This window comes from Corvus cornix, chromosome 14 (genome assembly GCF_000738735.6).
Source record: "Corvus cornix cornix isolate S_Up_H32 chromosome 14, ASM73873v5, whole genome shotgun sequence".
NCBI lineage: Eukaryota > Metazoa > Chordata > Aves > Passeriformes > Corvidae > Corvus > Corvus cornix.
In genome coordinates this window covers 8,470,117-8,482,367 of record NC_046344.1, presented here as the reverse complement: position 1 = coordinate 8,482,367, position 12,251 = coordinate 8,470,117, and the positions used below count along the sequence as shown (strand labels likewise).

General features: G+C 56.1%; 1 protein-coding gene across 1 annotated transcript in view; it reads right to left on the bottom strand.

Annotated features, from left to right (window-relative positions):
• Window positions 1-7,718: 7,718 nt before the first annotated feature.
• The window catches only part of PRKCB (protein kinase C beta), a 95,376-nt gene continuing 90,843 nt past the window's right edge, over window positions 7,719-12,251 (bottom strand). The window contains exon 17 of the mRNA XM_039560342.1: window positions 7,719-8,859. Coding sequence (XP_039416276.1) covers window positions 8,707-8,859 — 153 coding nt within the window. The 3' untranslated portion in view covers window positions 7,719-8,706. The remainder of the gene's footprint in view (window positions 8,860-12,251) is intronic.

Genomic DNA, 12,251 nt, shown 5'->3' with positions numbered 1-12,251 from the left:
TCTGGAGAGTGGCAGTGCTTGGTGAGCTGGGAGGGGACACAGCTCTCTGAGGAGTGCGAGGATGGGGACACAGGCATTGGGGTCAGCAGCACCCACTCATCCACCCTGCATCACAGGGGTTTTTCCTGTGCATTTTTTGAGGAAGGGTTATTGATTCTCAGTTTTGGGGAGTGGTGCTGGCAGAGGCACGTGCTGGTTCACAGGTCACACCTTGGTGTCACAGACTGGACACCGAGATGAGCCCTGGGCATGGCTGCACTGGGACGCTGGTCATAGAATCAGAGAAGCCCAGAATGGTTTGGGCTGGAAGGAATGCTAAAGCCCATCCAGTGCCACCTCCTGCCATGGGCACGGACACCTCCTCTATCCCAGGTTGCTCCAAGCCCTGTCCAGCCTGGCCTTGGACACTTCCAGGGATCCAGGGGCAGCCACAGCTTCTCTGGGCAATCTGTGCCAGGACCTCCCCACCCCCACAGGGAGAATTTCTTCCTGATATCCGATATAAATCTCTCCTCTTCTAATGTAAAACCATTCCCCCTTGTCCTGTCACTATCTGCCTGTGTAAAAAGTTGCTCTTCGCGGTTTTCCTAAGCCCCTGCTCCTGAGCAATCCTGTGGGCACCATGAAGGTAGCTCAGAGCATGGCACAGGGAAAAGCCAAGTTTCTGTGGGACATCTGCCTCAGCCCTGGCGTGACGCCCCTCATCCTGCCACCCCCATCGCCCCCGCCCGTCCCCCCCCGCCTCTCACCAGCGCGTGGGGCAGCGCCTGACGCCAGCACCCTGCCCGGCCCCCGGCCTGCGCAGAGGCAGCAAAGATATCTCCCACCCACAGCTGAGGGGCTGCAAATTGCGTTGCGAGTGGGGGATTTTGCAGCCTTAATTGTGTTATTTTAACACAGCGTGTGTAGGTGTGAGCAGAGTGCACATGTACCGTTTCCTAGGCTTTGAACAAAGCAGGCTCAAACAGAAGCAAAGTCCGTGTCAGATTGTCTTGGCCCCTGTGGGGTTGGAGGTGTGGACCCTCCAGCCAAGCCCTGCACCCCTCTCACCGCTCCATGAATGGAATGTCAGCTCCAGGAGCGAGCTCGGAGCTCTGGCCTCCCCAGGGGTTCACTGAGATTTGCGACCAATGAGAATTTGGGGACCTTGGTATCCTGCTCTGCAATTCAGACTGCAGGGTCACAGCCTGACACCCTGACCAGTGCAGCCTGGGCGCCTCCAGCTCCATCTCCATCACCTCTTCCTGTTCCCTGCCTTGTCCATCGTCATCTTCCTGCTCCTGGACCTGGACCCTACTGCACTGGGCAAAGTAGAAACAACAAAATCCAGCCCACGCTGCAAAGATTGTACAACTCTTGCAAGAAAAAAGCTGGGCTTGCAGGCAAAAATGTCCTAACCTGAGATCTCTTAGGCTTTGTCCTTCCAAATCCAGTGATGAAAGCTCTGCTGCATTTAAATTGGCAAAGTGACAGGAAGTAAGTAGTCAAAAATAATCCCTAGCTGGATTAGGTTTTTCCTTGAAGGAAGAGAGGCTGATACAAGGCGAGTTTGGTCATTAGCGATGCAGGGAGACGCTCCAGCCCTACCTAGTCTTCACTTCGTTTTCCTGCTCCTGGGGGCTGCAAGGGGATAAGGACTCCAGAGCCTTTGGCACATGTGTTCATCCTTCCCCACTCCTACGAGGGAATTATTTATATCTGCACACACTTTGGAAGTGCTGGCTGCAATCCACTGGCTCCAGCAGGACTCCAGTGGTGAGGCTGGTGTGTCCCTGTGTGATGTGCTGCCAGGGGGTGAAAGTGATGCCATGCGTGCCACCAGCTGCAGTGCCCATGGCACGAGCTGGCTGTCTTGGTGCAAGCTGGTGCAATTCCCTACCAGCTCTGCTCTCCCTGCTGGATTTCCGACAGTTGAGTAGCAATAAAAATAGCAGGGGAGGAACAGAAATCCAATCTGATTAAGCCTCCTTATTCTGAGAGATGCCGAGGGAGCAGAGGTGGCCGTGTGTGGGCCAGCACCACGTAGCTTCCGGGGCCCAGGCGACCACTCTCGCAGCAGCTGCGTGCCCAGATCCGGGTTATTTTGCCCACACTCATGATGTTCCTCCAGGGTTTTTTCCCCTCTGTACTGACACTTTCTCTCTGACTCGCTGGCAGGATGGTGCAGCCAGGTGGGGGTCAGTCTCTTCTCACAGGGAACACGGGACAGGACAAGGGGAAACAGCCTCGGTGTGCACCAGCCAGGGGAGGTTTAAATTGGGTATTAGGGAAAATTTCTTCACTGAAAGGGTTGTCAAGTGGTAGAGTCCCCACCCCTGGAGGGATTTAAAAGCCATGTAGATGTGGCACGTAGGGACATGGGTTAGTGGTAGCCTTGGCAGTGCTGGAGGAACACGATGGTCTTAGAAAGCTTTTCCAACCTCAGTGTTTCCATGGTTCTTTGATTCCCTGGGCAGACAAAACGAGTGGAGGAGATGGAAAGGGATGGCACAGGACAGCAAGCATTATGGCAGTGCCCCAGGGCTCCCACAGCTGTTCCATGGTCAGCAGCTCCCCACCTTCCCGATCCTGGGCTGTGTGAGGGAAGCCAAGAGAATCCCTTCCCCAAGGTCATACAAAGACCAGCCTGTACATGGAGAATGTCTGCATGGGATGGGTGGGAAGGATGGACGATTAACAAAGGGATCTGCGGGCAGTGGTAGCCCAGAAGCAATAAAAGAACAAATAGCAGAAGATTAAACCCACTCTGTAGTCAGGTCCAGCCGGACCACGCCGAGCCACAAGGAAAGGTTCACTGCTGCTCCAGCCTGCCACAATTTAATTGATTTGATTTAAATCCTTTGAAGAAGAAGTGGATAAGGAATAATGAGGCAAACAGGATTGTAATGCAAATGAAAGAGATGAAAGATGGCTTCAGGGAAATGCTCTTGAAGGTCAGCGCCCAATGCAGAGCTGCTCCTGGTCACTCACTCCAACATTAATGAGGCTGTGTTCCCCTGGATGCTTTGATGGATGGAGGGATGGATCAGGAGGTAAGCACTGGGATGTCTGGCCTTTAATCCCCTCGCTCCGGGCAGATCATCCTTCACAGATGAGGGGAGGGTTTTACCTGGCTGTCACAGGGACTCGGGTTCCTGCTGCCCATGTCACGCTGGGTAAGCAGACTTCCTAATCGGGTTTTTCAAGATACTCCAATGCAGGCTCTAACTTCAGAATTAATTAACTTCACTATCAAAAGCTGAGTCATTTGTCACAATGGTTTTGTCATTAGCTCCCATAATTAAGGAAAGTGTCACAAAACCAAATGTTTCACTTACACAAGCCAGGAGAGGAGAAGCTCAGGAGTGTTTCCGACATGCTGGGAATGGGCACATCAGTGAATCTGGGGAGGGGCTCAACCAGGCACCCCAAAACCCTGTCCTGGGCTGGGGGGATCTTCCTGGCATGGCTGGGGGGATCTTCCTGGCATGGCTGGGGGCTGAGGGAAGCAGCAGAGGCTGGGGCTCAGGGAGTGGGGGCACCCCCCAGGGCTGCCCAGCCTGGAGAAGATGCCAGGGTGTGCCAGCAGTGCTGGGGCTGGTGGAGCCAGGCAGTTTTCCCATCCCCAGGCGAATTGAGGTGTTCCTGGTGACCATCAGCCATACTGGGTGGGAGAGATGAGGACATTTTGCTGAAAGCTTAGCTAACATTCCCAAAGACAGGAGGAGAAGCCCTTCCCAACACACTCACCCGTTTTCACAAGGGCACTTCCTAAAAAAGCAGAGTTCCTCGACAGAGAAAGGCTGAGACGTGCCTGCGATGTGCTCAGTCTCCTGAGACTGAGCAGGGACTGATGGTGCCCTCGGCCAGGAAACCCCCACAGCCCCTGGAACCCCTGCAGGCGCGGGGGGATCCCAGAGGGTCCCGACCCCCCGCCTGCTGCCCCTGCCCTCGCTGCCGGGCACTCACAGTCAGCCCGTGCCCACAGCCCTGCACTAGTTCTGGAGACTGGAGCCAGTGCTCATGGGGTGGCGGGGAGAGCCCCTGCAGCAGCTTTGAGTAACCCATTACTGAGCAGTTAACTGAAGACACAAAGAACGCACACCCTCCCTCCCCTCCCCACCGTCCGTGTGTACCTTCCACTGCAGCTGCAGTCACCTCTCTGGGACCTGCCTTTGAGCAGCTCCATTCACTCACAATCTCCAGCTGCACAGTTATGCAGCTTTCCGACCAAAATCCCAAAACTTCCCAGCATTTCCTGCTGTGCCAGGGCTCGGCGGGGCCCCTCCAGGTGACCCCAGCCCCCAGGACCCCCAACGTGGCCAGCCCCCAGCTCGTCCCTGGAGTCTTGTGGGCAAAGGAAGCCAAGCTCTCAGGGTTTCTTTAAAATTAAATATTTTATTTTTTCATACATGCAGCAAATTGAATCAAGAGTATACGCCCATCTAAAAGGAGGTCTTCAGGAGAACCGTTTGACAACACACAGCAGGTAGTCTAGGATGTAGAAAAGTCATCAAATACTTGCAGGTGAAATCAAATTCACAAACACAAACTGTTCAACAATAAACATTTTCTTTTTTTTTTTTACTTTTTTTTTTTTACTTTTTTTTTCCCTCCTTGTTTTAATTGCCACTTTGAATGTGATCAGAAATAAACAGCTCAGGTGACACTTCCATGCATGGAGCCAGAGGCATGTGGTCACACAGCCTCACCTGCTCCTGCCACAGCAGAGAAGCCACAGCACTTGGCAGTGTGAGCAGGCTGCACCCTCCAGGTGCAATCCCAGCCTTTGGGAACAGCGAGATCCTTGTGTCCTGTGCTAGAATCCCCTTGGTTCCTCCCTGGGGTTAGAGGTCTGGGATTCACAGCCATCAGAGCACATCAAGTGCCCTGTGCTCACTCATCTTCCATCTGTCTACATGGGTTGGCCACTGCACAAACTCACATTTGTTTATTAAATGGATTAAATCGATTGATAGCTCCTTTGGTGATGGGTCTCATCACGAGAAGGCTGCTCAGAGCCCCAGCCAGGGGACACAGGCACAGCAGCAGCAGCAGGTCCCAGCCATGGAGTCGCACTGGGAGCAGGGCAGGTTCTGGAGCTGCCACAGACCAGCAGCCAAGGGGGTCAACACAGCCCCAGGGGGAACTGTCTGATCCATCCCCTCCCAGAGGAAACCAGCTGAGAGCCTGAACCCACTTACCTGTAGCACTGGGATGTAATCCAGCCTGGGACAAAGTCAGGACGTGCCATCCTGTGTGGTGGGTGCCATCCTGTGCATGTCCTGCCCCCTCAGCCCCTCCTCTGCCCTCCCCCGGGGCAGCCCAGGGCTCTGGGTCCTCCTCTGCCAGAGGGTACCCTGCTGCCAGTCCCAGTGAGTCCAGGTGGGACACCAGACCTGAACCCCTCCTCCTCCCCCTTCCATCCCCAGCAGCTCCAGGCAAGCTCCAGGTACGGATCTCCTGGGCTTTCTCCACACATCTGTGGAGCACCTGGGGACCAGGGCTCTCCTGAGACTCTCAGCTCTGAGCATCCTCCCAAAGCTCTGCTTTCCTCATCCAACAGTGAAGATTGAATCATCAAATGACCGTAAACAGTGACTCAACCCCTGTCACTCTGCCCTTCCTTGGAGGAGTCCACACAGACCTGAGCATCTGTGCAGGGCCAGGCACATCCCATTGTACATTCCTCCACAAAAAAAAGAGGTCATCTGGAAATAAGCCTTGGAATAAGAGTTTGGCAAGCAGCAGAATGGACAATGTCAGGAATACTCAAGGTATGAGTCCTGAGAAGAGGACCCAGCATTTGCCAAGCTCGCCCTGGAGCGTGGATCTCAATCCAAAAGCTGCTTCAAAAGCTGCCTGGTGCCACATCCCAGCTTCCCTGCAGGTCCCCTCCAAGGCCTCATGGTTTGCTCAGCGTCCAGCAGCGCCTGCTCCATGCACAAGTGTCACCCCAACACAGACACAGAAGTCCCAAACAGAAAAGCTGTGACTCCCCCCGTAGCAGCTCCTGCATTGTGCCCATGGCCCCGGGGTGCCCCTCAGCCCCGGAGACCTTCCAACAGCATCCTGGACAGACCTGGGAGCGCCTTCAGAGCCAAAGATACAGAAATTAAAAACATTCACCACTGAAGTAATACTAATTCTGCAGCAACAGGTTTGAAGGTCACAGTAACGCACATGCTCTGACATCAGCTGTGGTCTGCAGAGGATGGTGCGATGTCTTCGGGATGTGCCGGGCTCAGGGGAGCCCTCACCAGCCACCAGCCCCCCGACCTCTGGGCCTCGCCTGGTGCAGAGCCCCTTGTAAACCTCCTGCTTGATCTGGCACAATTTGCAGTTTTTCTGGGTTTGGTTTGGGTTCCTCCAGCCCAGGGCAGGACCCGAGGCCACGGGCTCAGCTCTCACCCCTGGCAGGCACAGGACAGTGCCCGTGGCTGGGTGACAGGGAGGGGACACTCGTCTGGCCCCCGGCACCGGGACAGCACCTTAGCTGCTGGCAGCCTTTAGTTCTCAAGGAATCGTTAAAAGAAGAAAATAATTTCCAAGGGTAGAGCTTCATGTTTATAAAAGATCTACAAACCAGAATTTCCTCTGTAGAACTCCTCATGATTGATAAAATCCCACCCATTTCCCTGGGGCCTGGAGGAATGGCTGCATCCAGCAGAACCAGTGCTGGTTCAGAAAACACACCCGGGGGTTCTGCAAACCAGCCAGACTGAGCTGTGACGGGAGCGGGGTGACAGGGACTGGGGGGATGCTCACCTGGGGTTCAGCCTCTGTGAACCCAACAGTCAGCCAGGGTCACCAGCTGGCCACTGACGGGCAGTGCCTGCCTGCTCCTGCCCACCTCTGCCTGCTCCTGCCTTCCTCTGCCTGCTCCTGCCTTCCTCTGCCTGCTCCTGCCCATCCCTGCCTGCTCCTGCCCACCTCTGCCTGCTCCTGCCTTCCTCTGCCTGCTCCTGCCCATCCCTGCCTGCTCCTGCCTTCCTCTGCCTGCTCCTGCCTTCCTCTGCCTGCTCCTGCCCATCCCTGCCTGCTCCTGCCCCTCCCTGCCTGCTCCTGCCTTCCTCTGCCTGCTCCTGCCTTCCTCTGCCTGCTCCTGTCCTCCTCTGCCTGCTCCTGCCCATCCCTGCCTGCTCCTGTCCTCCTCTGCCTGCTCCTGCCCCTCCCTGCCTGCTCCTGCCTTCCTCTGCCTGCTCCTGCCTTCCTCTGCCTGCTCCTGCCTTCCTCTGCCTGCTCCTGCCCATCCCTGCCTGCTCCTGTCCTCCTCTGCCTGCTCCTGCCCATCCCTGCCTGCTCCTGCCTTCCTCTGCCTGCTCCTGCCATCCCTGCCTGCTCCTGCCCATCCCTGCCTCCTCCTGCCCATCCTCTGCCTGCTCCTGCCTTCCTCTGCCTGCTCCTGCCTTCCTCTGCCTGCTCCTGCCCTCACCCACCTGGCCCTGCCCATCCCTGCCTGCTCTTGTCCACACCTCCTCCTGCCTGTCTGCTCCTGTCCTCCTCTGCCTGCTCCTGCCTTCCTCTGCCTGCTATCCTCTCCTGCCTGCTCCTGCTCTCACCTGTCCACCCATCTTCCCCTTCCTGTCCTTGCTCCCTTCTTCCTGCTCCTGCCTGTTCCTGCCTGCCCCTGCCCATCCCTGCCCCTGCCCATCCCTGCCCCTGCCCATTCCTGCCCTCCCGCACGCCACTCTTTGAGGCTCTGCCTCATAAACAGCTGCTGGAATTGTCTCTTCTCATTCAGATTTTTTTTTTTAATGATGCAGAAGGTCCTGGATTACTGACCAAAACCCCCAGGAATCTGGTGGAAATCAGGGAAATCAAGATGCCTGTGAAATCCATGGGTTTGGAGCCTGGAAGAGAATAGCAGAGGGTGGAAAGTAGAAAAGTTTCCGTTATAAATAGCCCTCAGTGCAGCCCTTTGGTCTTGGGCGTGTTTTCAGTCGGTAAATTGTAAACCAAGAATATAAATGTGTTTGTTTTGGTAGAATATTAATACTCCTTACAGAGCTGTTACATCTCAACAGTGTCTGTGAAAGATTTATGCGAGTGCTGACAGAGCGTATCAAAACTGCAAACTGTTCCAGATGTTACAAAACCCCCCCACCTTTCACTTACAAAAAGGTTTGCTCTGATTTACAACAACTGGCATGGGAGTGGTTTGGAGTCGCAATGCCCGAGCGCGGGGAAGGCGGATGGTGGGGGATGCTCCGGAGAGCTGGGCTGACCCTATGGACAATGCATTGGAAAATACAGGTCTATAAGCAGATTTTTCCACACTGATCAAATATATCCATGTCTTGAACAAAAGGCTCCTCTAAGACAAGCTCACACTCATCGCAAGCTTCAGCACAACGCTTTAAGCGATCAACCATGCTTAGCATTCCACAGCAACGCTTTGGGAGTAGCTGGGTCACTGGGATCTCAGCATCCCACTGCAAAAATTACAGAGACTGTAGCAATTTGGTATATTTCTGTTTAAAAACTCTATTAGTCACCACCAACTATAGTTCCTAGAAGTATCACTGACCGGTAACTGGCACCCCGGACACCTCCGGCTAGGGAAACCAAGCTAGCGAGTGGCACAGACATGGAGAGGCTCCGAGGAGAAGCGGTCGGCGTGTTTGGCGGGAGGGGATGTGTGTCTGCACTGCTAATCCCGGAAGACTAGTGTCGTATGTACAGGGCGACCTGGTGTGGGACAGCGAGGACAGGGCTGCGCCGCGACTACACGTTAATGACAAACTCGGGGTTAGTGTAGGAGAATCCAGCAAACTCGTTCTGGTCCAAGTTCATGATGAAGAGTTTGTCCGTGGGCGTGAGCTCCACTGGCTGCCGGGTGAACTCTTTGTCGAAGTTGGAAGTGTCGCGTTTGTCTTTCTGTTAAACGGAAAGCACAGAGTTAAAGTGGGAAAGGAGCGAGGCAGCGAGAGGTGACAGCACCCGGGGCGCAGGCAGCACCGCTGGCAGCCGGGGGAGCCGTGCTGTCCCTGGGAGAGCCGCGCTGCTTTCTCGAGCTGCCACCGAGGAGGAACTCACAGCCCTGTACAAGAGAAGCAACCCCGCTCCACCAAGAGGAGGAGAACAGCAGTTTAACACGCCTGAAACACACAATCAGGACATAGAGGGACAGGTGAGAGCCGGGAGTGTTGGGAAGGCAGCATCCCTCCTCTCCTGTTCGCTGTGGGAGAGAGCACGGGGCAGTTCTCAGCATGCAGAACCCACACTGCAACCAGAGCTCGGAACTCGGAACCAGAGCACTGCACAGGAGGAAGGAGCCTGGAGGAAGCAACATGCCTCGAAACGGCAGCAATGGTCACTACCATGTGAAAATTTGCACAAAATAATCAGCTGTAAGAGCTCCTTCTGCTTTAAGCTTGATTTCTGAATGATGCTGTGATATGGTGTTAACCAACACTGGTTTGTTGACAGAGGATGTGATTTGCTCCAGGGTTGTACAGAGAAAACACACAGCACTTCAAAACCTCTGAGAAGGAAAATTCCACATATGCAACATTTTCTCCTTGCAATTTCTTAAGAAGAACAACTTTGCAGCTACACCCAAGCCAAAAAAGGGGAGAAAAAGGACGTTAGTGTCAGGATTAGCGCTGGGAACCTGCTATCAGCACTGCGGAGCCAGCGCTGGGAACGCGTGGGCTGCTCTTCTAAACCGTGCAGATCAGAGAGTGCCTGGCTCAGGGCTGTCCTGCCGTGGGAGGTGACAGAGCCATGGCAGGAGCGGTGACTGAGCACTGAAAGTACAGCACAAGCACCCCAGGTCCTTCATCCACAACGACTGGCAGTGCAGGGACATTGGCAGCCAGGAACTGGCTCTGCTCTGCCTCATTACTAAAGCCAACATGGACCAAAGACCTTCTGCACCCCTTCTTCCATGTCCCTATATAGGAGACACCCCAGCTCCCTGCTGGAGGTGACTTTCCCCTGCCATGACACAGGCAGGACCCTGTCACAAATTTAGTGCCTTGCAGAAACCTGTATTTGTTTTTAATTTTTCCCAGACTTTGCCGTTGAAGTGTGGCCCCACCACGCCGGGGCCTCACTCTGCTCTGCTGCACCAGGATCTCCAACCCTGGATTAATCTGCCAGCTCGAACTGAGGAAGGTAACTGTGGGGGTCCTGCAGGTCCTGCACCCCACCCCACCCCCCAGTGCTGACCTCCCACTGCTCTATCCTGGTGAAGGACCTGGCAGGAGAGATGCTGTGTCCTCCCTGCAGCTCTTCTTGGCCCAATGGGACACTGGGGCACCTTCATGCCTCAAGCAGGAGCACGGCCAGGACACAGAACCTGGACAGGCCAGGACCACCACACCACAGCTGCAGCTGGATTGAGCCTTGGGAGATGAGCCAGCAATGGATCAGGACCTCCAGGGATGCTTGGAGGCTCCACTTGCCACAGGAGACATCCCATCAGGATGGCTTTAGCCTTGGGGAGGAAGATCAGAAAAAGCCAAGGATGATGGAGAAGAGATGAGGTGGGAAGGAAAATAGGTCTGGATGGAACTCAAGGAGCTGAGAGAGACAAGGCAGGAGAAGAGCCAGGAGATGGCTGCGCTGTCAGGTCTTGAGCACACGGTGATGCTCTGGAGGGCATCGGTGTCGGCAGCTCCCAGCCTGTCCCTGAGCATCAGAGTCCCTCTGGGGCTCCTCTCTCCAGCACAGAGAAGGAAGAAGATGCAGAGTTGGGGGCACAGAGCAGGAGCAGGGCAGGGCAGACGGGATGAAGGGTCAACTTCAGGTGCAGAGTTCTGCAGGCAAAGGGTGAAGCAGTTGGAACATGAGGACAAGCCCACCTCGATGGCAGCAGGGTCCCCCCAGGGATGAGGGCCGGGTGGTCCCTGGCAGAGCAGCCGTGGCTGTGCTCGGGGTCTCTCCGCAAAAAGTGGGCCCATGCTCCTGGAGGGATCTGAGCCGACCACATGGTTCCTGAAGGCCACATCCATCCAAACCACTGTGAGCCAGGACAGCACTGTCCTACCAAGCCAGGAGCTTCTCCTGATGAGGAATGCTGTGGGTGCTGCAAAGGGGAATGACACATCCACATGTGACACTGGTGCAAGTTGCCACCATGGTCCCCAGCCCTTGGGAGCGCTCAGCCTGGGGGCCCTGGAGTGGGAAAAACCTCCTGCTGCTGCATTTTGGCAGCAGAAGGCTCTGGGAGAGGCTGCGATGTGCCCGGGAGGGGGCTCAGGGCAGCCCACTCCCCTGCACTGCCCTCTCCAGCAGCCCCCCACTACTCCAGTGCCTTGGCTGGAAGCTGAGCATGGCAAAGTGCGGGTTGCTGGTGCCTTACCTTGAATTCTGTCTGAACTGGTGGCAATTTGGCCCCTGTCAAGATGATGGACAATCTGGGAGCAGGCAGGGAACGGCTGTGTGGATCTCATGGAGTCAGGGGAGCGCAGGGGACACTCAGGGCTGAAAGCGCCTCCAGCGATGGGCGAATTGACTCTGGGAGGTGACGAGGAGCACAGCGGGATGGTGTGGCGGTGGCACTGCGTGGCGGTGGCACGGCATGGCAAACAGCTGCCCGTGGCACTGGGCTCCAGGTATCACGGGCTTAAGGCATTACCCAGAACAGCATTTCTGCCTGGCCCGCAGGGATGGGGATCCTCCCTGACCGCTGCCAAGGAGCCCCTTCCCCGTGGCAGAGCTCCAGGGCTGCCTGGGTGGAGGACGCCGGGATCAGCTCCCGCCGATGTTCGGAACCTCTCGGAACAATCTTGCGGCGTCCGGACCCGCAGAACTCGGCAGAAGCGGATTCCCAAAGGCAGGAGGGAGGTTAACGGGAACCTGTAATCCCTCTTTAGCTGAAACTGCCAATCGCCTCTAACAACTGCTCCTGGGAGAGCGGGCAGGGATGAGTCACCGGTGCTCGCTGCCTCGCCGGGCTCTGCAGTCTCCAGGAGTGCGAGGCGATGCCGCAGTCGGCTCTGCTCAAGGCGCTGGAAGAGATCCCCGAGCGGCAGCGCTCTGCCAGCCTCAGCTGTGTCCTCCACCTCGGATCGTCCTTCCTCCCAGGGTCATCCAGACAAACTCCTTCCCTGTCCGTGCTGGAGCGGCCCGAGCGGGCGGGGTGGGCGCTGTGCAGCGTGGGCTGGTGCAGGAGACTGCGGGCAGTCATTCCCTCTTGCATGATGCTTCCAGAACATCCCACCTCGGATTTTTGGGACAAACGCAGAGGAAGCACGGGCCGCGGCTCCACTGCTGCGACTGAGCCAGCATCCCCCAGCAGCCGGGGCAGCTTCCAGCCCCAG